This window comes from Bos indicus x Bos taurus, chromosome 25 (genome assembly GCF_003369695.1).
Source record: "Bos indicus x Bos taurus breed Angus x Brahman F1 hybrid chromosome 25, Bos_hybrid_MaternalHap_v2.0, whole genome shotgun sequence".
In the NCBI taxonomy this organism is placed as follows: Eukaryota; Metazoa; Chordata; class Mammalia; order Artiodactyla; family Bovidae; genus Bos; species Bos indicus x Bos taurus.
The window spans coordinates 36939473-36964736 of NC_040100.1; the positions used below are offsets into that span (position 1 = coordinate 36939473).

General features: G+C 45.1%; 1 protein-coding gene across 11 annotated transcripts in view; it reads right to left on the minus strand.

Moving 5' to 3' along the window:
* The window catches only part of RBFOX1 (RNA binding fox-1 homolog 1), a 2434604-nt gene that overhangs the window by 1055022 nt on the left and 1354318 nt on the right, over positions 1-25264 (minus strand). For all 11 annotated transcript variants that reach the window (XM_027528154.1, XM_027528150.1, XM_027528155.1 and 8 more), the window contains one exon: positions 21041-21088. In XM_027528154.1, coding sequence (XP_027383955.1) covers positions 21041-21088 — 48 coding nt within the window. The remainder of the gene's footprint in view (positions 1-21040; positions 21089-25264) is intronic.

Below are 25264 nucleotides of genomic sequence, written 5' to 3' on the forward strand. Positions count from 1 at the left end.
TGGTTGAAAAGAAAGCAATGTTCCTCAATTGTTAAATTCTGTCTCAGTATTTTTGTCTGCTGAAAGCTCTCTCTATTCAAAAAAAAAATTAGCAAGTGTCAGGGAGGTGATGGAGACATACTAGCGACACACGGAGATGTTGCTTTTGACATCTGAAAGACTGAAATGGGCTTGAAAGGGAAATCACCTTCTCACTCCATGATTCAAGTACATCCAATGACAAATCTGTGCACCACACAAAATGACTATCTGGGGAGGATGGAATGGTCACCACACTTGGAGACACTGTATAAATAGCTGATCTATCCACCATCCTATCTGAACTACACAACGAGCCTCATCAGCTATTCCTGGTCAGTGGGCTTAAAGCACTTCTTGAAACTAATTGGTCGGAGCCTCTTTTCTGAGGCACATGGGGCTTCAAGGATGTCTGATATCAGTTCAATGTATCTCGTGCATCTTGTGCTTCCCAAAGCACATTATGGAAGGAAAATCTGGAATACGACCGTTTCTCCAAATGTAAATCCTTTCTGTTCTTGGAGAGTGTCTACGAGATCTCTCAGGTTTCTCTTTGTTTTAAACGACAGGATCTGGTGACTTCTGGGTTGCCCCATACAGAAGCCATGTATGATTTACTGGGGAGACTATGTTTGAGAAGGAGACTATATTCTTTCTTTGAAAGTGAAAGTGAAAGTTGCTCAGTCATGTCTCTTTGTGACCCCATAGACTATACAGTCCATGGAATTCTCCAGGCCAGAATACTGGAGTGGGTAGCCTTTCTCTTCTCCAGGGGATTTTCCCAACCCAGGGATCGAACCCAGGTCTCCCACATTGCAGGCAGATTCTTTACCAGCTGAGCCACAAGGGAAGCCCAAGAATAGTGGAGTGGGTAGCCTACCCCTCCTCAAAAGGATCATCCCGACCCAGGAATCCAAGTGGGGTCTCCTGCAGTGCAGGTGGATTCTTTACCAACTGAGCTATCAGGGATATAGTTCATTGTAATCACTGAAAATCAAGTTTGCAAACAAGATATTAAAATAATTTCTTTGGAAGGAATGATGCTAAAGCTGAAACTCCAGTACTTTGGCCACCTCATGCGAAGAATTGACTCATTAGAAAAGACTCTGATGCTGGGAGGGATTGGGGGCAAGAGGAGAAGGGAACAACAGAGGATGAGATGGCTGGATGGCATCACTGATTCGATGGGCATGAGTCTGAGATGGACAGGGAGGCCTGGCATGCTGCGATTCATGGGGTCACAAAGAGTCGGACACAACCGAGTGACTTCTCTTCTTCTAGTATATACATGGCAATGCCACTTTCTCAATTCATAAGGAGACTATCTTGAACTGAGATGTTCTGTGTGAAACAGAATAGATAATATAAACTATCCCATAAATATTCTGATATTTTATTATAACTTACAATGAAATTATCACATAGGCTAAATAAAATATTTTATTCCAATGAACTCCATCTGCTCCTTTTTGCCTTTTTATTAGGACTGTTGGAGAATGTGGTATAACACGTGCGCCTCGCATTCTATTTCTGTTGGGTTAGTGCTGGATTAGAGGCTCAGTATCATTCCCTATTGATGAATCAGTCAAGTAATATGTAAAAATTCTTCCCTAAAATCACAACAGACTATAAAAATAGGCCCTTTAAGTTTACAAGGTAAAAGTCACTGGTGGATATTTTAGAAGCTTTGCTGTCTCTGTTCAGCCTTCCTCTAATATTCCTAACCTTTATAACGATGTCAGAAGATAAATAGCTCCCTGTCTTTAAAGTTAGAAAAGAGGGGAAGAAAGATTTCATGGCTCATATGTCTATGGATAAAGTAATTCAACTTGGAACAGTCCAAATGCGTTCCCTAATCAAAGATATACTTTTAATGAGATTTTATCTTTGATTGAAAATGTAAGGCTGTAATGAACCGCTGGGTCATTATTCTGCTTCCGGGCTTAATTTTTATTTAATTCTAACTCCCTGATGTTTTGGATATGGAGCTCTTAATTTATGCTGGATATTAAAAACTTTTTTGGGGATCTTTTCATGTAGGTAGGCTTTGGGGGCAAAAAGTCCACTTTGAACTTACAGTAAAAATAAAGACTTCTAGTCTGCATAGAGACATGCCATGAACATCTGTGTCTTTATCTGAATTTACACAGGTGACCAGTCAAGTGTTACAACCGGGCGTTAACTATCACCAAGTGGTTGCGTGTATGCTAAATTGTTTCAGTCGTGTCTGACTCTTTGCGACCCCATGGACTGTATAGCCCACCAGGCTCCTCTGTCCATGGGACTCTCCAGGCAAGAATCCTGGAGTGGTTGCCATTGTCCCCAAACCTTTCTCGTCCTGCAAGCCTTCCTCGGGACTCCCAGTAACTGCCCTTCTCACTTCTCGGTCACTGTTTCTCAGGTCGCTGCAGGCTTTTCCCTCCTTTTTTTCCCATCCACCATTTTTCAAGGTGCTGCAAACCCCGACGGGTACCATCTCAGCAAACACAAAGCACATCCATCTGGAACACTTTACCCTGCTTGAATCTGCAACCAGATCCACGGGGGCCCAATGGATTCAGTCAGCTATCAGATACAGTGTTGTAAAAGCTACCTCGTTTTGCAAAAAAAAAAAACAAAAACAAGACACCTTCCTGGGGTTGTCTTGGCAACCCATCTCATGCGTTTGGCTTCCTGGTACCATTACAGATGAAACATCACAGACTATGGTGTCTTGTTTTGAGATTATCTTTTTAAAATCTGTGATATTCTAATTCTCAACAGGAATACTGACTGTTTATCAAGATCCCCACTGTTACAGCTTTCAGTCATGTGACTGCTGTTAGCAACTATGCATTGAGTGATTCCTATGGGCCAGGCGCTGGAGACTGGCCATTGAGATACATTATGGAGAAGGCCCACGACAACCTTAAGAAGTGGGTACTTTCATTATCATTTTTGTTACAGAAGAGGAATCAGAGATGCATAAAGGTTCAGGGTTATGGCCAAACTCATTCCTAAGTTCCATCCTGCACGGCTTCTAAAGGACCCCTTCCAATCCTTTCATTATGACTTCATTTGTCATGGCACTCAAGAAATAGAACCAAAAGGTTAGGATAGGTTGATAGGTAGGTAGATGGATGGACAGAAAGATAGACAGACAGACATACAATTTAGATAGATAGGTAGATACTATACATGTGGATATATAAAAGATAAGGACTTTTTCAATTTGTCTATGTATCTGAAAAACAGAGAAGCTGATGATGTAAATTCTAGTCTAAGAGCAGTAGAAGAAGAGATGAGATGTCACAGCTCTAACAGCAAGGCAGAAAAAAGAGCCAAATTTCTGCTTCCTCTGCCTTTTGTCCTACTCGGGCCCTCAATGGATTGGGTGATGTTCACTCACGCCAGAGGGAGCAATCGAACAGTAATTTACTGAGTGCAGACTCAAATGCTAATCTCATCTGGAAACACCTTCTAGACGTACCCAGGAATAATGTTTAATCTGGGCATTCATGGCTAGTCAAGCTGCCACACAAAGTTAACCATCACAGTGGTTTACTTTCTAATTATTAGATCATAAACTATGAATATGAAAACAAATTTTTTTCTCACGCAAACTTTATATGTAATCAGAAACACATACTACCTTACATCTATTATGATTCCAGGGGTCTCTGATACAAGCATATTCACCCTTTTTAATGACTACAGAACATTCCAGTATGTTCTATATGCAATAGAATAAGCCATCACCTTAGGATCGGACCTTTAGGATGTTGCCAATCTTCAGACATTGCAAATAAAAGAACGGTGATGGTTTTTGTTTCTACTAAGTTGGCATAATTCTCAGGAGTCAGATTGAGTCTGAGGAATAATTATCTGCATGCTTCTCCACAGGTCCATGTCCTGTGACTTTTAAATGATTTCCATCAAACTATAGCACAATTGGTGAAGAATATGGGAGTCAATTTCACTGCAACCCAATAGGGGAAGGGGTAAAATTCTTATTCTACATTATGTGACTAATCTAGTACATAGATGAGTGTTTCACAGTGGCTATATGCATTTTCATGCAGCTATCAAGGACACGTGTTTACCATATGCTTGATTCCACTTATAATTTCCTTTCTGTGAGTTTTTGTTAGTTCCTTAATGATCACTCACAGCTTTCACCATTTCCCCATGAAAACACTCCAATCATCAGGGCAACATAAATATTTGTCAGTTTATGAACTGATACACTGGATCAACAGAAAAACTCAGTCCAAATAGATCAAACTACAAATTATATTCTTTCCTTATTGTAAGTTAGGCTGCTATTTTAAGGGGATGCAAAGATGCACTGGAAGTTTTCAATGACTCCTTGGACTTGATTCTCTGTGGATCATTGAAATGAGTGGTTTCACTGGATCAGGTGACTAAGAAGAGCTGTCAGTCTCTTTGGCTGAGTTAGAGCCTGCGAGCCAGGCTCATGACAAGGATCTGCTTCGGACATTTGCTTCCTTAAACTAAAGCCAGAACATCTTGAGTTTGAGACCTGTTCTGCTCTCAAGGATCTGTCAGCCAATCCACCCAGAAAACCTTTAGGTTACAAAGAAAATAGGGTGGCTCAGTGGTAAAGAATCCACCTGCCAATGCAGGAGACGTGGGTTCGATGCCTGGTACCAGGAGATCCCACATGGTGCCGGGCGACTAAGCCAGAGCACCACAAAGACTGAGCCGGGCTCTAGAGCCTGTGCTCCACAACAAGAGACTTCACTGCAATGAGAAGCCTGCACGCCCAAACTAGACAGGGGTCCCCACTCGCCTCAACCAGAAAAAAGCCCACGAAGCAATGGAAACCCAGCTCAGCCAAAGTAAACAAATGCATAAAATTATTTTTAAAAAGAAAGAAAGTAGGAAAAACCTCTGGCCGACCTGCAGCTTCTGATAGCTTTTAGTTTGCAACGGCTACAGTAAAAGATGCGTTCATGATGACTTCAACAAATTCTAAGTGAAGGACAGGGAAGCCTGGCGTGCTGCAGTTGACGGGGTCTCAAAGAGTCAGACATGACTTAGTGACTGAACAGCAACAGCAAACCTATAATCAGGACACACACACGCAAAGCTTTAGCAACTGACAAGAACTCCACATAAAACATGCACTGGACTATGTGTGTCAATGAGTGTCCACACACGTGTGTGCATGTTTTAGCTGCCCCTGTCTTTGAATTCTGCTGCTATTACATCAAGTACCATCAAAAATTATTGCAGCCCTCTCGAGGCTGAGATGGATGGCATAATCCCTGGGTTTTCTGACCTTGATGAACATGAAGAAAATTTCAGCTGAACTGTGCAAAAGTGCTGGGACAATATAAATCATGTTGAGACAGGGCGTGCTTTCTATCTCAAGCATGAAGTCGCCCAATCACACATCACAAAGTGAGATGATAAAACAAACCAACTGAATAGAAAGAAATTAACTAACGTTCACTCCACTCATCACAAAAAAAGCCGATGGCCATTTTTTTTAAGACGAGATGACAGAACTATCCTAGAACACCAGCTCTGCACTTAATTGTTTCCTAAATGCATTTTAATTCAGAACTTAAAGGAAGAAGTATTGCTAAAAATTACACCGAAGAACAGACTTGCTTCTTTTAAGTAAATGACAAATAATAATAGCTTTCATTAATGGTATTAAAATGTAAGCAATTCAGCCCCAATTAATACAGAATTGCAAAGAGATGACAAATGTCATTAGTGCTAAATCACACTTGTAAAATCAAGGGATCAAAAACGTAACCCTGCCCATCTGAGAGTGAAGTCAGGTAAATTACCACCAAAATGTTCAATAGAGTAGCTTTCTCAAGGGCCAAGAAAAGTGTGGTTACACATGTCTGACAGAAAGCTCTTATAAAAATTAATTTCTGCTATGATTACCAAAGGGGAAAGATGGGGGGAAGGGTAATTAGGGAGTTTGGGATGGACACATACACACTACTGTATTTAAAATGGATAACCAACAAGGATTACTGTACAGCACATGGAACTCTGCACAACATTATGTGACAATCTGGATGGGAGGGGAGTTTAGGGGATTCAGGGATACATGTATATGCATGGCTGAGTCCCCTTGTTATCCACCTGAATCTATCACAACATAGTTAATCGGCTATACTCCAACATAAAATGTGTGCATGCTAAGTCGCTTCAGTCATGCCCCACTCTGTGCAACCCCATGGACCCCACCAGGTTCCTCTATCCATGGGACTCTCCAGGCAAGAATACTAGAGTGGGTAGCCCTTCCCTTCTCCAGGGGATCTTCCCAACCCAGGGATCGAACCTGGGTTTCAAACATTGCAGGCAGATTCTTTACTGTCTGAGCCACCAGGGAAGCCCAATATAAACTAAGAAGTTTACAATTATTTTTAAAAGAAAGCTCTTATATGCTGAATTTTTTTTAAGCCATGTACTATCTATAAAAATGTTTGACTGCAAGTCATGGACTGCATGACTCCATGGACTGCAAGTCTATAAGATAAAAAGAGAGACAGGCAAGCTCAAAAACAAGGCCAAGTAGTGAAAGTCATAAAAGCATGAGGCTCCTACGTTCTCTTCATCTTTGGGCTTAAATACAGAGCAATGCTGTATGTTTCATTCATCAGCTGCCACATTCCCCACCAAGCACCATCTCCTCCCAGCACACGTGATGTGCTGTAACTCCCACTCGTTCACCTTTGGCAGGCATCACTAATCAATCATGCACTCTGTCTGGTAGAACCTACAACTTGGACTCCTCCTCATCAACAGCATTCTACGCAGCCACTATTGATCGATCTGAGTTGACACCAGAGATTAAATAAGTTTCCAATTGTTGGCTGTGAACCTTTCACTGTGCTTTCCAACCCTTCTCTAAGCACTCTCACCCAGATTGATAAGTCCCTACAGGATACAGAAAACCCACTGGGGAGCTGGTATCTAGTTGAAGCTTTGTCATTAGCTTTGCTATTTATTTGCCTGGTCCTAGATAAAACTTTGGAGAAGGCAATGGCACCCCACTACAGTACTCTTGCCTGGAAAATCCCATGGACAGAGGAGCCTGGTAGGCTGCAGTCCATGGGGTCACAAAGAGTCCGACATGACTGAGCAACTTCACTTTCACTTTTCGCTTTCATGCATTGGAAAAGGAAATGTCAACCCACTCCAGTGTTCTTGCCTGGAGAATCCCAGGGACGGGGGATCCTGGTGGGCTGCCGTCTATGGGGTCGCACAGAGTCGGACACGATTGAAGCGGCTTAGCAGCAGCAGCAGCAGCAGCAGATGACACTTGTCTGATCCTACCAGAGATCTAGGAGGCTGAGACATGGATTAAAGGAAGAGTAGGAGGAAAGCAAATCTAAGAATGCAACAATAAGATGTGGCAGTCTATACAATGGAATATTACTCAGACATAAAAAGGAATGAAATTGTGCCATTTGCAGAGACATGCAGGGACATAGAGACTGTCATACAGAATACAGTTAAGTCAGAAAAACAAGTATCATATGTTCATGAATATATGTGGAATCTAGAAAACCGGTACTGATAAGCCTTTCTGCAGAGCAGGAAGAGAGACCCAGACATGAAGAATGGGCATGTGGACATCGGCGTGGACTGGGAGGTTGGAACTCACATACACACACTACTGTTGCGGTGTGCACTCAGTCGTGTCTGATTCTCTGAGACCCCATGGACTGTAGCCCGCCAGGCTCCTCTGTCCATGGGATTCTCCAGGCAAGAATACTGGAGTGGGTTGCCATGTCCTTCTCTAGGGGGTCTCCCTGACCCAGAGATAGAACCTGCATCTCCTGTGAGTCCTGCATTATCAGGCGGGTTCTTTACCACCAAGCCACCTGAGAAGCCCTCGTATTACACTACCATGGCTAAAATCGAGAACTAGTAGGAGCCTGCTGTACAGCCCGGAGAGTTCAGCTCAGTATTCTGTGATGACCTAGAGAGGTGGGATGGCGGGGGAGGGAGGCCTAAGAAGCAGAGGATATATGTATACTTAGAGCTGATTCACTGCTGTACCACACTGTAAACCAACTATACCCCAATTTAAAAAAAGTGCAAAAGAAGGCCAACTTGCTTTCATTGAATTCTGCATCCAGCCAGGATGGTAAGTCCTCTAAGCATATTAACTCACTGATTTCCACCACCAACCCAGAAAGAAGTTTTTCATATCCTCTTGGTTTAGCTGAGAACTTGAGCATCTGAGAGGTTAGATAAGCAGGAAGTGGCCAAACTGGGGTTCAAACCCAGCCTGTTGAGAATCCCAAGTGAAAGCTCTCAGCCCCTGCGTTATACCTGCGATTCTTCAGACAAACTTCCGAAGCCAGAAGGTACCTATCAGACAAACAGCCTGATCCACATCTCCAGCTTTTCACAGTGCTGTGTTACTTCTCAGCCCAGAGAGCTCCTGAGAGGTATGCCCTGCACCACCCATCCTCTGTCATTCGGGTTCCCAGCCCATCAGAGGTTGGTTTAACTCCTCACCACATCCATTTGAGAAGCTCTTCCCATTTTTACATGCCTCTGCCCCTCCACCACCACCTTCAAATTTTCCTGAAATATATGAAAGAGGAAAGTACGACTAACATCTCATTTTCAAAGTTGAGTAAAAGAGAAAGCATCAGTCAACCTGCAGATAGAATCTAAGAGGCAGGCACAGAGGCCCCTCCTGGAGTTGAGAAGCTCTTGTAGACAAAAATAACTCTCAGCCATGCGGGGAAGTGAGGCGCTGACTGGTACCACGAGTGTTCTGATCACTGAAGAGCAGACCCATTGAGGACCTCGAGAAGAGACCACAGGATGAGTTATTAGGGGGAATTAAATGCAGGGGTGCACTCTGTGATGTAGTTGGCATTGGCATGGGCTATTTCGGTTCCACTAAGCACTCTGTAACAATAATTCTCATAACCAGAGCTCCATTTACGTGTGAGATAGGCACTGAGCCTGCGATGCATTCAAGGTCTGCTTTTTTCTTTTATAATTTAATTTTTTAATTTCTTGTTTTCTCTCCTGTACAGCAGCCCTAGAAGAAGCAGCATAGCCTCATGGTTAAGAACCCAAGGCAGACCACCTGGATTTGAATTCCATCCTACACTGTCTCCCTAGGTGATCTCTGGTGCATTAGTCACCTCCTCATTCCCTCAGTTTTCTTGTCTGTAAAATGGGGGCATTTTACAGGATCTTTATAAGGACCCAATCATATTAATAAAAGGCACAAAAAGCCATGTCTGGCATATACAGTCACTGCTGCCTGTGTGCTAGTTGCAACGATTATACATCTTCTCTTCTGGGAAGGAAGAAGGAGTCTAGGTTTCCTTTAGGAACTTCACTCTACGTTTGGTCCACGTAGGTCATTCAGAGGGGGCCCATCCTACTTCTGGTTGCGGGTGAGAGACATGGACAAGGAGAGGACTGTTCCCTACAGCTCTGGGACTTGGTGCTGGTGCGTGCTAAGTCGCTTCAGGCGTGTCCGCCTCTGTGTGACCCCCATGGACTGTAGCCCACCAGGCTCCTCTGTCCCTGGGATTCTCCAGGCCAGAATACTGGAGTAGGTTGCCATGTCCTTCTCCAGGGGATCTTCCCAACCCAGGGATCGAACCCAGATCTCCCACATTGCAAGGAAATTCTTTATCATCTGAGCCACCGGGGAAGCCCTAGTCTGCTCTACCCCAATATGCTAAGGGACTGGTATAAAGCCAATAAGCATTTCTCGGGGGCTGTACTGACACTATTGGAAAAGAAGCTCTTCCTTTCCGTGGTAATCTCATTTGAAGTTTAGACCCCAGGACGAGTAATACCAGAAGAGAGCCCAATTTGACTGTCATAGGACCCAGGGACTATCTTTTCTTTCTCTTTAAGCTGGTTCAACTTGATTTTCTATTATGCAATGGAAGATGTCCTGATTAATATTATTATATTAAATTAATATTGTTCTCATTATTGAGTCCTCAGTAATAATCCATACATAGCATGCATGATCTATCCCCATTTTCCCAAGGGTGTAGCTATGGATGAGAAAGCTATGGTAACTTTTCTGAGATCTTGCAACTAGCAAAGAACAGAATCAGGATCTATTTGATTCCAAAACTCTTTTGTACTTTACAACACCATTTTTTTAAATTCATAAAGGAAAAAGATCAATCTCTTTTCTGTTACAGTTTGTTCATTTACCATGAACTTTTTACACTTGATCTTAGTTCCTGGTGGCTCAGACAGTAAAGAATCTGCCTGAAATTCAAGAGACACGGGTTTGATCCTTGGGTCAGGAAGATGCCCTGGAAAAGGGAAAGGCTACCCACTTCAGTGTTCTTGCCTGGAGGATCCCATGGACTGAGGAGCCTGGCGGGCTACAGACCATGGGGTCACAAAGAGTTGGACATGGATGAACAATTAACACTTAACCAAAAGGCCAAGAAGCAATACCAGAAATCTTTTACAAAGTACAATCATAATTTCTATTTGACACTATTCTGTTTATCATATAAAAGATGATAGAAACCACTGCCCTCAAATCTGAGGATTCCAATAGAAGATCTGAAATGCAAAGTGCTCAAAATCACGGCATTAAACTAACAGAAGAACATGTGCCTCGCTCTTTCTGCAAAAATCCCCTCCATGACACCATTCTCTTCTTATTTATCATTCCACTTTCCCCAGCTTTCCTCCATTTTAAAATTGCCACGCAGAAAAATTTGGTGCATGACATATTTTGGTGTGCAGCTACTTGGATTTTAACACATACATAGATTTGTTTAATCACCAGAAAATCAGAATTCAAAGCAGTTCTATCACCTAGAAAACTCCTCTGTTATACTTTTGCAGTCACTACAACATCGTCTTTTGAAGTAAATTATGTAGAAGTGAACAAAAATGCAAATGATCTCTTGGCAGCCACCCCCCTCCACCATTTTTGGAGGAGGCTCTTCTCCAAAGTTCATTTCCATTCTCCCCTCTGTGAGGTTCTGAACACACAACTAAAGACAGGGAGGTTTATCATCCCTTCTCTTGGCTGGTGCCCAAGTTTAAGTAAAACTGATGTTGGTGGGCTCCACATCTAACTCAACTATTGTTGCCAGCAGAGAGCAAGAACAACGCAGGGTCAACCTGTAGTGGGCACACCAAGTCTCACCCAGATCTTGGCCGCAAATATGTGCTAAGGACAGGAGCTGAGTCCGTGAACATGAGTCATGCTGACCCCTGTTAGCATGCCTGCCCTGAAGGCCACCATTCTTTGGCGGGAGATGGTGGGGACAAGAGTGAGCACCAAGCTCGGCCAAAGCAACCACAGCTGGCGAGTGGGTGCAAACTCATTTGGAAAGAGAGCCTCGCCCAAGAGGAATAAGAGCTCATAATCTGAAGAAGACTCCAAGTCTTGAGTATGCTGCATGAGATGCAGGAGGTGGCACAGAGAAAGGCCAAGCCACAGAGGTCAAGTCTTTGCTGGTGTCAGAGGACACAGCCCTACTCCTTGGCCAGAGACCAGTGCGGCCAGGGCTGACCAGCAGAGGTCTCAGCAGTCACGCGTATGCTATGAGCAAGGAGAGCCCACGGGGCCATGACACTGTCTCTCTGCATCTGATCCTTTCACACCACCCGATCCCCTTCCAGATATAACAGACATCATTCTTGGATAAAGGACAAACATCCCCGTGTGTCTAAGGCTTCCAGTGCCTGGTTCGTGGTTGCTTTCCAGCCCCCTCTCAAGCCACAGACCTCTATCTACTTCTCAAGACTTGCCACACTTCTTCCTACAAAACTCCATCTTTGGATCCCACCCAGGAGTCTCTAGCTTTTGTCCCTCTTCAATTGCAACGCAAATTATAAATCCCTGGGGATGCTTTAATGTTCATTTCCACAGCTTTGGGGCATCCTGGAGTATCTTCCTGTGTAATGCATACACACCATCAGCCTTCAACAAAGGATGTTTGGAGCAGAAAAGAAATCCAATCTCCAGACACATTCTGTGAGTCTCGCCAAATGGCGCTCACTGTAGCAGGCTTTGCTCCTCTCTGCCTTGAGGATCTCATTTCCGTCTTTAATGAGAAACTCTTCCATGACTGCTTCTCATTCTGGGAGAGCCCCTCTGGGTAAGGAGCCTGCCTTTCCCTCTGTCTCTGTTCTGCCTGTCAGAGCCCAGAGGACTAATCCCCTCCCGCCCCCACAGCGAGATAGCAATGCTAAAAGAAAACCAACCCTGGTGACTCTTCTGTGTTCATTTTCAACCTTACTGGCATCTAAGCCTCTGAAATCCAGGAGGTTAATTTATTGTCCATGTTGATCAACTCCCTTACTCCTCATGGCAGCCAGTAGCATATAGAGACGTTAGCTGAGCAGACTCTGACAGGTTCCTGGGTGAAGCCATCCATGACCTGTGGTTCAGAATCACCAAAACACGTGGGTAGGGTTGATAAACTCTCTCACAAATCCAGACCATTCTCTTCCTCTCCTATGTGGCTCTAGCAGTTCAGACTCGTGCCCTTCTGACTGCACTCCAGCCTGGACCCCTCAATTCCATTCTTGCCCATTTCTGGTCAGCCTTGCAGGCAAGCAGAGTTTGAAACATCCCAAATGCAAACCCAAACTTCTTCCTCGATTGCAAACCCACCATTAGAAAACGGTGGGTTTTCTAAACTCTTGATTTGTAATCCATACGCACACTTTTCCTATATGCATCTGATTGTCATTAAATGAACTCAATCATTGTGTCCTTAAGTAGATTGTTTTAAAAATAGCTTACTGACATAAAAGGACAGAGCAGGATCCTTTGTCAGAGAAAGACTGTAACCCTTATTCAAAAGTAACACAATGTCACTAAATTATAGCTAAACAGTATCAACGGAATTGCTTGTCAAGGGTTACTGGTCTCTTGGTTAAAAGAGCAGAATAACAAATGTTCTGGGTTTTTGTGTTTGTTACAGAAACAAACACAAAACAAACAAGACTCCAAACTCTGTCTCCTTGATGTAAACCGAAGGTCTGAGAAATAACTGACGCTCCTTCACTAAGTGATCCGGTCTGCAGACCCCACCATCCATCATCTGAAATCTGAATGTCACACTTGGGTGATGCTAGACCTCAGGAAACTTGGTCTTCCTCGGTCAAACATCTTTAATGGGTTTTTGTTTGTTTCTGTTTCTTGGGGAGCGGGAGGCGGCTGCACCCCACAGCATGTGGGATCTTAGTTTCCCAACCAGGGATTGAACCCATGCTCCCTTCATTGGAAAAGCTCAAAGTCTTAACGACTGGACCACCAGCGAAGTTCCTACCAAACATCTTTTAAAGGAGGGCACCCGGCAGACTACCCAGCCCCATTATTTTTTTTCAGGGTTGGCTGATATCAACTTGTTCTAAACAAAGCCTTCATCCCCCTGCACACCTGCACTCAGCCAGGGCCAGTCTCTGTGGGTCCATCTCTGTGTTCTGTCCCCTCTCTCTCCTTTCTCCTCCATGGCCCCCTCTTTGACTGAGTTAGCCACCCAAGTCTTGAACTACCTCCCTGGTGCCACATAATTCTGGCCCCATTCAGCAAGGTCATGCCCTCCCTTACTCTCTCTTTCACTGGGAAGGAGATGGACACAAAGCCCTAGTCCACTGGTGTAATAAACAACAGCCTCCGTAACACTCCACCTTCTCACCGGGCCGGTCTCCCTTCTGGCCTCTCTTGGACATGCACGTTGGACTCTGATCTCCCCTACACATGTTGCCTTCTTCTCCACCTCTGTATCTTCATCTATGCTGTTCCCTCTGCCAAGAGAGCCTTCATCAGACACTGACCCCGGGGGGCATTACACACACCAGACCTCCTCCTCATCCATGAGGCTCAACTTGTACATTTCAAGCCTTGCAGATCTCATGACTCTTTTCGGAATATATGTTTTATCTAGTTTGCACAAAACTCAGTAGGATGTTTATATTAACATCTGGATTTCCACCCTGGCTGAGAAAGTAGCAGCACTGAACATACCCTCCCCGAACAGCAGCCCCCACACAGGGGCCCCTGCTCTTGAGTTCAAGGCCACCTGACACTTCAAACAGTCAGTCCCCTACATACGGGCCTTCAAGTTGCAGACTTTCAAAGATGCGAACCGCTGTTTCATCAGCGTCAGGAGTGAGTGAAACTGCAGCTCGCCCTCCATCTTCTGTGGCTGACAATCCTTCACTTCTACCATCTCCTGGGGTCTCCTGCATTGCAGGCAGATTCTTTACCAACTGAGCCATCAGGGAAGCTTAACTTTGTTGGAATGACAAAGAAATTGGACTCACTCTTGGAATGGAACTCGCTTGTATGGAGGGGATTTACTGTATTCCCCTACAATTATCCTCTGTCTCACTTCACTAATGTGTGATTCCTGCCTGGATGCAGCAGATGGGTGACTTTGTTATCTCCTGACTTCAGCCAAGCATCTCTTCTTCTGTAAAACATTCCCAAGGTCGACTAGGTCCTATGGGCTGCCCATTTCTCTGAGCCCCCATAACACTTTCCAGGGGGCTCATTGTTTGAAATAAATTTCGTTATAAGTGATACAGAATGTCTGTGGGTGTGGACCCTAGCAAAAACAAAAGAGAAAAGTAGGTGCGGTTGACTGAGTTCTCATTCTGTGCCAGGCACTATACACACGGCTTTGCAGTATTATCTTGTCACTGCCTCAAATCAACATTCCAAGTGGATTTTATTATCTCCAGTTTACAGATGGAAAAATGGACACTGATTTAAAGTACGAAAGGCTCTCAAGGTCAGGTCACAGAGTTGCTAAGTAAGAGAACTGGGATTAAAGTCCAGAACTTTGGGATTCCCTGTTAGCTGAGATGGTAAAAAATCCGCCTGCAATGCAGGAGACCTGGGTCGGGAACATCCCCTGGAGGAGGAAATGGCAACCCACTCCAGTGTTCTTGCCTGGAGAATCCCATGGACAGAGGAGCCTGGCGGGTTACAGCCCATGGGTCGCAAAGAGTCAGGTACGACTGAGCAGTTAACACTTTCATTATCCCAGCTCCAGCGAATATATGGTTTTACTGGGGTCCTCTGTTAATGCCGGCTTTGAGCACAGAATTTTTAACCCTTGCATAGATGCTGTGAGAAGAGCAAAAGCTAGGAACCACACCAGGTCTGTTGGAAACTGAAGCCAGAACTGCCCCCTGGTGCCATTATCTCTTGTCTGCAAGACCAGAAGAAATCCTGGTAGTCCCATGGCCAAGTGCCAGGGGCATTCCAGAAGGCCAGGCTTCACGAGGCTTTGATAAATCTCCACCATAACTCAGAACTAAATGTGGGCATCGAAAGGATGCCCCAGATTGAAAACTATTTACCTGGAAATGGGTGAAGATACCAGTCCAGGTACAAATGCATCAGTTGGAAAGGGCTATTCTTATATTTTACACATTTAATTCCCTTATATGGAGCTTCCCAGGTGGTGCTAATGGTCAAGAACTCACTTGCCAATGCAGGAGACATAAGAGATGTGGGTTTGATCTCCAGGTTGGGAAGATCCCCTGGAAAAGAGAATGGCAGCCCACTCCAGGATTCTTGCCTGGAGAATCCCATGGACAGAGGAGCCTGGTGGGCTACGGTCCATAGGGTCATAGAGGCAGACACGACTGAAGAGACTTAGCATAGCACAGCACAAGGCAGTATACAGCATCAGGGCTAGGAATACAGCGTCAGAAATAACAATCTCTGAATTTACATCCTAGCCTGTGATGTAGCCTGAGTGGTCTTGAGCAAATCTTTTAACCTCTCTGAGCTTCCTTGTTTTCACTTCGTACAATGGGGATAATGATGGTTCCTCGTACATTAGCTGTTGTCAGTATCTGGCGGTACTTAAGGATGCCTGATCCAGATTAAGTATTGAAACAGGAAATGTTCCAAACTCCCAGCACTCACCACGGCACCAGAGCATCACCAGTCACACAGCACAGCTTCACTCAGACCCAATCTGAAAGTTGCCTCAACTTTGAAAACCTCTCAAACTTCTCCCATGCAATTTTGTATCAGATGGCAAACTGTTTAGCCACACCAGGCCAGGCAGTAAGTGAGGAGAGAAAGCCCTGCCGGTGTTTATACCCTTTGACAAATGGGCTCTCATCTTCTCCTGACAGTTTCTCCTCCTGACTGATCCATCAGCTTCTGTTCTCATCACCTGGACCTCGGTCCTCATAATAGTATTGAAATTCAGATGGATTTTACACCACAAATAAAAATGAACTTAAATGCCTCTGTTTCCCACAAGCAATGCGGGTCATGTAAAGTCAAACGCAGAAGGTTTTACAAGCCCGGGCAGCCACCTGGAGGAATGGGTTACCTGGCATTGCCTTGGATAAACCTGCATTGGCTCTGTGACCCTGGCCTGTGGGAGGAGACCTTTTGAGCTCTGCTTCCCACTTAGAGGAAAAAAAAAAAAAAAAATGCTACCGGCCTTTCAGATCTGCCTGTGACATCCTCTGGGTGATTTTTAGGAAACATCCAGGAAACCATCCAAGTGCGGGGCCCAGACTCAGGGGTGCTGCTCATGGCTGGGCTTGAAAGTGAACGGGAAGCGGAAAATGAAATCACACTCCGGTACACACCATGAATCCCTCCATAAACAAGTGGGCAGGCTTCTCCAAGAGACAATTAGCTCACCGTCTGCCGATGGAAAAGAGGCGGCTAGGATACAGAGAAACTGAGAAATGGAGAGCAAAAAAAAAAAAAAAAAGATTCTCTCCTTCTGTCAACAGCCTCAGATGGAGCCCAGACTGTGCAGACCAGGAAGAGTGGTGTTATGGCTCTTCATTAAGATGAGGGCTCTCTCCACCTCTTGAAACTCACCGTTTATCTCCCATCATTCTATCTGGTCTAGGATTCAATGGGAAAATGACTGATCTCAAAGGAAATAGCCCTACCGAGTGAAAGAGAGTGGGAAGAGGTGTGAAACTGGAGGAGCTCGATGGGGAGAGACCCTATTGTGTGCGCCTGCTCAGTTGCTCAGTCATGTCCAACTCTCTGTGACCCCATGGACTACAGCCCACCAGGCTCCTCTGTCTGTGGGGATTCTCCAGGCAAGAACACTGGAGTGGGTTGGCATGCCCTCCTCCAAGGGATACTCCCAACCCAGGGATCGAACCCATGTCTCCTGCATTACCAGGTAGATTTGTTACCACCGAGCCACCTGGAAAGCCCCCAGGACCTTACTAGACCCCACTGAAAGCTTGAGATCTTCTGTTTTCTAAAATTCTTCTGTCGAGAAGATCCTCAACAATATGTCAGACGAAAACACAGATGGAAGCACACAAATATATCCCTGTATACAGAATATAGGGAGGAGAGGCAGCCAAGGAGGAAGGGAGGTGAAAGAGAAGGGAGAAACGAGAGAAAAGAAAGCAATTCCTGGAAGCCATCTAGCCCAATGGGTATCACATTAAGCTTTCTTAACTAAAGGCAATCGAGCTTTAAGGAAAACACTGCTAGGTCTCCTCCAGAGCTCTCAGCATTTCGTAAAAATCCACCCGGGGCCAAGGGGCTGCCTCTTCAGAGGCCAGCTGACTTATTATTTTGGCACCTCTGTCATCTCCTGTCACTTCAATTCCACTTTATCAAATTACTGATTTTGCCAGAAGCATTCGGAATGGATAGAAGGGGATGTGCAGGTGTGTGTGGGTGCACACACACACACACACACACACACACACACACACTCATGCAGGAGAGAGTGTCATCACTTCAATGGTGCAATTTCATAATTACACGTCAGGGTGACAGAGTACCCAAACAGCATCCTAGACACAGTATCCTAGACGCCGGGGCGGCTGTCTGCCTTCATGACCTCATGCCCCATCTCTGGCTTGACGGATAGTACTGGCGGCGCTTCTCTCTGGAGGGTTGGGACACTACCCCTCCTCCGGGGGATCTAGATTTCATTATGACTTTCCCACTGAGAGACAGGACCCTGAGTGGCAGAATTACATCCTGCATCTCACCCCACTTCCAACCATATTAGGACATCCAGAGAAAGGACAGCCCTGATGTGAGACTCACAAACATTAAAAAAATAAAAAACCAGAACAGAACTCAGAGGAAGAAAAAAGAAAAGTCCTTCTCCTGAACAAAGGGAGTAAAATGCCATGAAGGTGTAAGATGGCAAAAAGTGGCAGTGGGTGTGTTGCTAGGAGTCACCACCAGTTGCTTACAAAGTCTCGGTGAATTCACGTGTCATCACGAAACACAGCAGGGCCTTGTGGTCCCTCTCTCCCATGTCCTCCAGCTATGTTTTGTCTGCAGAACAACTTTAGTCAAAGAATAAGTTTAATCAGAAAAGGCAGAAGCAAAGGAAAACTGTCAAACAGCATCCAACAATATGAGTCTAGTCATTAAGCGGAGTCAAGGACCTTTAGTTCCTTCTCAAGGGCAGAAAATAACACTGAGTCATAACCTGGGAGCTGTTTTGCAGACACTGAAACCCCCACCTGGTGGAGAAAGTTAACTACATGATGACCAGAGTGTAGCCATGATAGGAGTTGCCATAATTTTGAGAACTGGCTTCCAGGAAGTGGGAACAAACTGATGCTGGAACTGAAGACTAAGTGCATTTGAAACCATCGAGACGACACAGCCATCGCCAGACCCATTTTAAGAGGACTGTCAGAGCTGACTGCGCTGTTTCTGACCTTATCTCCCCCTCTCTGCATATGGACTTCCAAACTCCCCTTTAAAAGGTCCTGCCCACTGACCGTCCCGGAGGAGCTGGCCTCTGGGCATGTGTCCACCCTCACCCCCCACTGCTCCAGCTGCCGCCCTCTGAAATAAAGCAAACCCTTCTTTCCACCAACCTTGCCTCTTTATTGGCTTTAGAATGGCCAGCAGCCAGACCCCTCTCTTTCAGCAGCAGTCAGTCACGTGTAGTAGGGTTGGAAAACAACAGGCGAGCCCTCCAGACACGAGGCTTCATTTGAAGTGCCCGACTCAACCTAACTGTCTGTGACAAAGCAGGAAGCTTAAGTGTGTGTGTATGAGTCTGTTACTCTTCCTTGAAAACAGCTGAAGTTATGCACAGAATGATTGCCTCTGACTTCTTCCCACCAGTCATCACTTAGAGAGCGCCCATGGATGTGGGGGAGCACTATCGTCATGAAACATGAGCCAAAGAGGGTTTGGGTGGTAGAGTGGAGTGTGCAACCAGCTTACACTGCCCAGAGAATATCCTCTTTGTTCACTTATCTTGCTGGTAACGGAAGTGATGTTGTTTCAACAGCGTCAGTCCTTCTGGAATCTGGACTCCAACACGGCTGGCAAAGAAAGTAAAACAAAACAAACAAACCAAAAAAAACTAGACAGAAACGTGTTTATGAATTCCACGAACATCCAAGGGAAGGGCTTCCCTGGTGGTCCAGTGGTTTAAGAATCCACCCGCCAATGCAAGGGACACAGGTTCAATCCCTGGTCCAAGACGATTCCACATGCTTCCAGGCAACTAAGCCCGTGCCCCTCAACTACGGAGTCCGCGCTCCAGAGCCCCTGCTCCACAACCAGAGAAGCCGTGCAGTGAGAAGCCTCCGCACCACACAGGACGGTAGCCCCCACTGGCCACAACCAGAGAAAGCCCAGGCGCAGCAGTGAAGACCCAGTCCAGTCAAAATAAACAACCAAATAAATAAATCCCAAGGAAGCGATCCTGAACTTCAGAAGCAGGCAGGGAACACGCTCTCATGTGGTGAGCAGAGTCCCTGGGAACAGATTTAAAAAAAAAAAGACGGGGAATACCTCTTCCACCTCAATTCCATTTGCCCAACTCACAACATACAGGCCGGCAGACACACTGGTTTGTCAACATGTAGTGAATGCCAATATGAATTGTAACACCTTTGCTTGAAAACTAGACAAGACACGACTGGAGCTCGGCTCGGATCATCAGGCTCAAATTTAAGCTATGGTATCATCACTCCCTTCAAAGTATGGAGATGAACCCTCCTTAAGATAATGCACGGCGCCTGTCTTCTATTTTAAAGCAAATTTTGTTTTGAGAAGTCCTCACTACCCTATTAATCAGCGGATGACTGAGCTAGCACAAAATCAGGGCTGAAAACCTCTTCTTGAAATAATAACTGCCTTCAACAATAATGGTACAGCTGCAGAGGGAAACATCTTTCAAAGTTGCAGAACGGTGTCAAAAGTAGCCAGGAGATATGGACCTTCAATCCAGTTATTTGACCTTTTTGTTTGTTTGTTTGTTTTAATCCAAGGCATTAAAGGTAAAATTTGATCTGCTTGGACACACTTCTCCACAGAAACTTCTGTGAACTCTTGTCAATAAAGGGAGACCGAAAATATTAAAGGAAAGAACAATTGTCTAGTGGTCGCCTGTCCTGAGCGGGTCCACACAGTGTAACAAGAAGATAAATGGGGGGAAAACTCTAAGATACAAAGCAAATGACCTCCCTTTCCTGTACGCCCCCATGAAACATCACGAGAATGTTTATATGGTATAAAGTCACTGTTCATGTGACTATGTCATGACAGGAATTAGTACAGGCTCTTTTTCAAGCCAAAATGTATAGATCAGATATATATATATATATATATATATATATATATATATCAGTTATATTTATTTTCAGGGCACACCCTAAAAAGCCCAAGAGTATACATTCTTCTGTTACATATGCAATGTCCTATAATTCTATATCATATATGGCATATTACACATTAATAATCAACCAAACTATTCAACTAAAATGTGAAATGAGTTAAGGATAAACAGCTATTTTCCTGAAAAGAAGCAGATGACTAAAACAAAAATCAACACAATCTTCTATCTTCAGTGAAGTCGTTAGATCCAACTCAGATTGTAAAGAAAAAAAAAAAAAAACCAACAACAGACATTTTAAAATGCAATGGGCTTTAAGTGTCTAAAAACCAAGCACGTGAATCATCTTTGCAAGCCGTCTTCCAGCAAGGCATACCTTCAACACTTGGGTTTAAATCACAGAAATCTTGTTTTGTTTGAAACCAAAAGGATGAAAAATATAGACTTACCTTTCTGTCCTCTATTTCCACACAAGTATTGCAGTCTGCTTTGATATCCTGAGAGGAGGAGAAAAGAAAGGGAGAGAGGACAGGAGTCAGACTTATGGTCAGAAAACGTTTAGTGGTGTCGTTGAAATGCCCTTTAAAATAATAAAAAGCTCATGCTCCTGATGGTTGTTTCTCGAGCCACTGCCCTTTATAGCGCTTTTTAGAAGTATATGCCCTGCTGTTTGCATTAGAGACATATGGATGCCATAGCTAAGCTTTATTGCATGCAGATGTGGGGTGAAGGCAAAGCTATGGATCAGAAATCACAGCAGAGAGTAATGGATGGCTTATAAAATGATGTGCCCACCTCAGACACTTTCCCTTATATCAGCAGAGATTGCCCTTACTGGGAATTAATGTCTCTTGCCCATTCCAGATTTGGGACAGTCAAATCTAGCTTTCTTCAACTCAAAGTCATCACTGTCTGTTTTTAACCCTCCTTCCATGCATCCATCTGTCCAGTCATCCATCCATCCAACTGGTCCATCATCTGTCATCCACCCATCCATCCACTGTCCATTCATCCATCCATTATCCATCCATCATCCATCCATGATGTATCCATCCACAATCCATCATCCATCCATCCATCTAAATATCATCCTTCTATTCATCTATAGGAGAAGGCAATGGCACCCCACTCCAGTACTGTTGCCTGGAAAATCCCATGGATGGAGGAGCCTGGTGGGCTGCAGTCCATGGGGTTGTGAAGAGTCGGACACGACTGAGCGACTACACTTTCACTTTTCACTTTCATGCATTGGAGAGGAAATGGCAACCCACTCCAGTGTTCTTGTCTGGAGAATCCCAGGGACGGTAGAGCCTGGTGGGCTGCCGTCTATGGGGTTGCACAGAGCCAGACACGACTGAAGCGACTTAGCATAGCATAGCATAGCATATTCATCCATATTCATCACATACCTACTTCTTATGCATTTTTCTTGTTGCTTTGGAATGTAAAGATGAAAAAACATGGTTTCAACCCTCAAGGAACTCCCAAGTTACACAAAGAGACACATACACACTCAAGCAATTGTGATATTCATTTACTCATTCAAAAGATATATATTCAGCACCTATTTCTTGCCAAGTCTTGCTCTAGGCATGGAAGACCTAACATATGAAACACAGGAAGGTCCTGCCCTAGTGATGTTCACATTTTGCTGGAAAAGACAGAAAACAAAAAAGAAACATCTATAATGTTTGATATTTAGAAGAAGAAACATTCCATGAAGAGAAATAAATCAGGGAGAAGGGGATGGAATTCAGTCCCTCAGTCAGGAAGATCACTGCAAGAGGAAATGGCAACCCACTCCAGTACTCTTGGCCTGGAAAATCCCATGGACAGAGGAGCCTGGTGGGCTACTCTTTGGGGTCACAAAGAGTACTGAGGACAACTTAGTAACTGAGCATGTAGGGAGTGGGAAATGCTGAGGAAGACTTTAAATTTGAAGAGAGCTGGCAACTGAGGAAAGGCTTGAAGGCAGCTGAGGGATGAGCTATGCTTGTGGCCATCTGGGAAAGAGTATCTCAGAAAAGGAGAGAACATCAGAAGAGGAGAGAACAGGTGCAAAGGCCCTGAGGGGGCGATGGGGCGGATAAGATAAGCGGTGGGAGGTCTCTGTGGCTGGAGGGAAGCCTGTTAGGGAAATAGTGGGAGGTGCATCAGTGAGCAACCACCCAGACTTACTTTTGTTCTTATTGTGAGGGCTTCCCAGATGGCGCTAGTGGTAAGTAACCAACCAGCCAATGCCCCAGATATAGGAGATGTTGGTTTGATCCTTGGGTTGGGAAGATCCCCTGGAGGAGGGCATGGCAACCCACTCCAGTATTCTTGCCTGGAGAATCCCATGGACAGAGGAGCCTGGCGGGCTACAGTCCATAGGGTGGCAAAGAGTTGGACACGACTGAGCGACTGGCACACTTGTGTCTTATTTCGCTCAGCATCATGCCTTCATCCATGCAGTAGTATGTCTCAGGACTTCTTTCCTCTTTGAGGCTGGATTATATTCCACTGTAAGGAGAGACCACATTTTGTCTATCCACTCATCCCCTGGGTAGTCACTGGGTCATCTCCACATTCTGGTTATCACGAATAATGCTGCTATAAACATGGGTGCACACACATCTGTTCAAGTCCCTGCTTTCAGTCCTTTTGTGTATATGTCCAAAAGTTGAACTGCTGAATTACACACTAATTTCAGGGGTAAGTCTTTGAGGAGCCGCCACAGGGTTCTCCACAGTGGCTGCAACATTGTACTCTCCCACAGGCAATGAGCAAGGTTCCAGTCTCTCCACGTCCTTGCCCAGGGCTCATCATTTCCACTCAGAAGGTGTGAAGAGAGAACAGGTATTAGCTGCTTTTTAATTAGTTTATTTTTATTGTTGACTATGGGACTACAAATAGATCCAACCAGTCCATTCTGAAGGAGATCAGCCCTGGGATTTCTTTGGAAGGAATGATGCTAAAGCTGAAACTCCAGTACTTTGGCCACCTCATGTGAAGAGTTGACTCATTGGAAAAGACTCTGATGCTGGGAGGGATTGGGGGCAGGAGGAGAAGGGGAGACAGAGGATGAGATGGCTGGATGGCATCGCTGACTCAATGGAAGTGAGTCTGAGTGAACTCCGGGAGTTGGTGATGGACAGGGAGGCCTGGTGTGCTGCGATTCACAGGGTTGCAAAGAGTCAGACACAACTGAGTGACTGAACTGAACTGAACTAAACTGATGCCGGGTCTTTGTCGCTGCAGGCAGGCTTTCCTCTGGTTCTGGCCAGAAGGGCCTTCTCCCCACGGTGGCTGCCCTTGTTGCAGAGACAAGGCTCCAGATGCACAGGCTTCAGCAGTCATGGCTCACGGGCTTAGATGCTCTGCATTATGTGGGACCTTCCCAGACCAGGGACTGAACCAGTGTCCCCTGCGGTGCAAGGCAGGCTCCCAACCATTGTACCAGCAGAGAAGCCTTTAGCTGACTTCTGTTTAAATATAAGAGACAGTTGGGGGCCAAAAATGCAAGTGGGGAGACAAGTGTGGGGGCTGCTGTGGGAATTCAGGTGGAAGATGATGGTGATGGCAAGGGGAGTGATGGGCAGGGGAGGCAGGGAGTCACGGTCAGAGTGTGGACAGATCAGCAGGTGTCCTCCAAGACTGGATGTGGGAGGCGAGGAAAAGATGGGGATCAAGGACTATTGCAAGGTTTCCGGTCTGAGGATGCTAGTAGCGGAGGTGCGGGAGGGGCACGACGGTTGGGGCAGGAAGGTGAAGGGATCTGCAAACAACGGCACCTCTGTTGAATATCAGTGAAGTCCACAGCCCTGTTTATCCTCTCCCTCTTGGGCTGGGATGTTCTGCTGATGTGTCACGAGGACACTGTGGATACAAGTGCAAGGCTATCACCATAGTGATGGATCCAGCACAGCAAACGCTAGGTCCACGTGAATCAAGAGTGGAACCACAGCAGACAATGTCGCGGGCAGAAGACTTTGTTTTCTTTGTAACGGACTATTTTGCTACCAGCAAAGTGGGACAGAACCTGTGAGCAATGAAGGCATGTCCCTTTGGTGCCAGGAACTGTGTGGGATGTTTTTCACACCTGCCTCTAAATTTCCCCAAACGAAACAAGGTTAGGATTACTTAGTGTTTTTTGTTTGTTTTTTTTTTAACTATAGTTGATGTATACTATTATATTAGTTTGAGATGTACAGCATGGTGATTCAGTGATTCTTTTTTTAAAGATCGTACTCCATTAAGATAATGGCTGTAATTCCCTGGGCTATACAACATACCATTGGTGCTTATGTATTATAATACATGTACTTCTTAACCCCGTGTGTCTAATCTGTTCCCCTGCTTTCCTTCTTCCCTTTGGTGGTCATTGGTTCGTTTTCTGTACCTGTGAGTCTGCTTCTGTTTTGCATACACATTCATTTGTATTTTTGTTTTTCTTGTCGCCGTTGTTGTTGTTCAGTCACTCAGTCGTGTCCAACTCTTTGAGACCCCAAGGACTGCAGCATGCCAGGCTTCCATTTCCTTTACCATCTCCTGGAGTTTTCTCAAACTCATGTCCACTGACTCAGTGATGTCATCCAACCATCTCATCCTCTGTCGTCCCCTTCTCCTCCAGCCTTCAATCTTTCCCAGCATCAGGGTCTTTTCCAATGAGTCAGTTCTTCCCATCAGGTGGC